This window comes from Rhagoletis pomonella, unplaced genomic scaffold (assembly GCF_013731165.1).
Source record: "Rhagoletis pomonella isolate Grant_MI unplaced genomic scaffold, Rhpom_1.0 Rhpom_scaffold_00002, whole genome shotgun sequence".
In the NCBI taxonomy this organism is placed as follows: domain Eukaryota; kingdom Metazoa; phylum Arthropoda; class Insecta; order Diptera; family Tephritidae; genus Rhagoletis; species Rhagoletis pomonella.
This window is the reverse complement of record NW_023458556.1, coordinates 24548743-24550972: the sequence shown is the minus strand read 5'-3', so window position 1 is coordinate 24550972 and position 2230 is coordinate 24548743. Positions and strand designations below refer to the sequence as shown.

Sequence of the window (2230 nt, the reverse complement as noted above, 5' to 3'; positions counted from 1 at the left end):
TTTTTTCCTTTTCGCTAGTTGTAACCTGTACAATTTGTTTAGCTCCTCGTTCCACCACGCTTTTGGTTTGTGTCCTGATTTGTTTAGGTCAATCTTTACTTTATTTCTAGCTGCTTGAATGTCCTTTTGCAGATTATCCAAATTACTAAACTGTGGCTAGTTTTTCTATAAATTTGCGTTTTGGAACAAAGAAGTTGGGTAATTTTTGAATTTGCTTGATTTCAATAATAATAGGATAATGCCTGCTTCCACCAATACTAACCTGTTGGCACTGCTGGGTGCTATGGTTGAGAAAGTCAAGTCTAGAACCGATCCAGCGTTGTTGTTACTGTTACTACAGTAATGCGTTTTTGTACCGTTGTTAAGACAGATTAAGCTGGTGTTAGACAGTTCCCTGCTGAGTGCATTTCCTTTCGGGGTTATAATGCTATCTCCCCAGTTCATGTGCCTAGCATTGAAATCTCCTACTAGGATGACATTGACGTGGTTGCTTAAAAAAATTGCTAATCTATTTATTTCTTTTTCGAAAACTCTAGTGGTTGTGCTAGGTGGAAAGTACACATTGCATATGGTGACTGTCATGTGGTTTTAGCTATTATGATGTCCTGTCTGGTGTTATATTTTATTTTGCTGTATCTAATTTCTCTCCTGAATCCTATGGCTACGCCACCGAACCCATCTGCTCTTGTTTTTTTGAGCATATTGAAGTTTGGGAGTTTGTGGTCATTAATTTGGTCGTCATGGGAAAAAATCTCCTGAAGGCAGACAATATCAATGTTGTTCTTATTGTTAAAAAAATCTACATAGTTTTTGTTAGTTTTGAGGCTTTGGATGTTGTACTGCAGGACTTTTACACTCATCATTGGTGTTAATAATGAGTCTGTCGTCAATATTAACCTTGCATATGTTTTCTAGCAACTTTACTAGTGGTTCTTCTCTATCAATTTCAAATTTTTTAATTAATAAGGTAACCAACTTTTCAATTTCAGTGACCTTGTTCCATTTGGGATTTTCATAGACCGGCTGTGTTTCACTTTTTTGTCTCAGGCTTTTGGGATTACCAGTGTTTGTGGCTGAGTCATTGGTTGCTCTTTTAGTAACATAACTGTATTTGGTTGTAGTCAGCTTCCGATTTATTACGCGATCTTTATCTATAGTCCCCGTGTTGTTGGGCTTAATCGGTGGGAAGGCTTCGTCATAGTTGTCCAGAATTGAAAACTGATTGTTTGTGTTGAAGCTATAGACTTCCATGGCTTCTCGTTTTGAAATTTTTTTGATTGTCATGACTTCTAAAATTTTCTCCTCCTTCTGCCATCTTTTGCACGCCTTGTTGTTGAGCGAGTTGTGCCCTTCTTCGCCACATAAAATACAGCTGTTGTTGTTGGTCATGCATTTGCTGCTGCTGCCCTCCTCTTTGCCACATAATACACATCTGTTCTTTGCTTTACAGCCGAGCTTGGTATGTCCCAACCTTCCACAATTGAAACATTGCCGTACTCTTGGTATATAATGCGAGATCTTTAGTTTTACATAAAAAAGCTCAACCGTTTCCGGCAAATCGTTGCATTGGAAGCTTATTTTAACCGTTAACGTTGGTAAAAATTTGTCCCTATTGTCTGGATCACGTCTTGTTATTCTCGTAACAGAGGTTACTTTTATTTCAGATTTGATGTTTTTTAATATTTCTTCCTCCGAAAAAGACGTGGGGATTTGGGGTGCAACTCCCATCGTCTCAACAAAGTTTCTAGGAATAAACGGTCTCATTAGATTTTTTGCTAGTTCTGGGTTTTCAAGGCACTTATTTGCTAGAGTATAAGACTCAAAAAAAACTTTGTACAGGGATCTACCTATGGCTTTAATATTTTTTATACCTTCGATTTTGAAATTGCTGATTTTTTCCCAAAGAAACAGGCCATTTTTCATATTCTCGTTACTGCACAGCGGGCTTTTGCTTGTGTCTATGAGGACACAAAAATCCCCTGTGTGATTTTCTGAGTAGTAACCACTGTACTTTTCATTTTCGTTTAGCTTACTCGTATTGTTGTTGCTACCCATGGTTGCAGTTTGCGCGCCACTAGTGGCTTCGGCTGCCATCTTTACTTGTTCTTTTTCTACTTCACGTATATTATTTTCTTTTGACCCGTTACTCGTTGCTTTGGCAAACGTGCCTTTTGGCACTAACATGCCCTGTAGCGGTGGTAGTGGAATCCCGTTATTCGTGTCTTTTTTT

The 2230-nt window shown here is 38.3% G+C and overlaps 1 protein-coding gene across 1 annotated transcript in view; it reads left to right on the top strand.

Moving 5' to 3' along the window:
* LOC118734504 (protein disulfide-isomerase 1-like) overlaps positions 1–592 on the top strand; it is a 9108-nt gene extending 8516 nt beyond the window's left edge. The window contains exon 6 of the mRNA XM_036464222.1: positions 537–592. Within this exon, the coding sequence (XP_036320115.1) occupies positions 537–592 (56 nt within the window). The remainder of the gene's footprint in view (positions 1–536) is intronic.
* Positions 593–2230: the final 1638 nt, after the last annotated feature.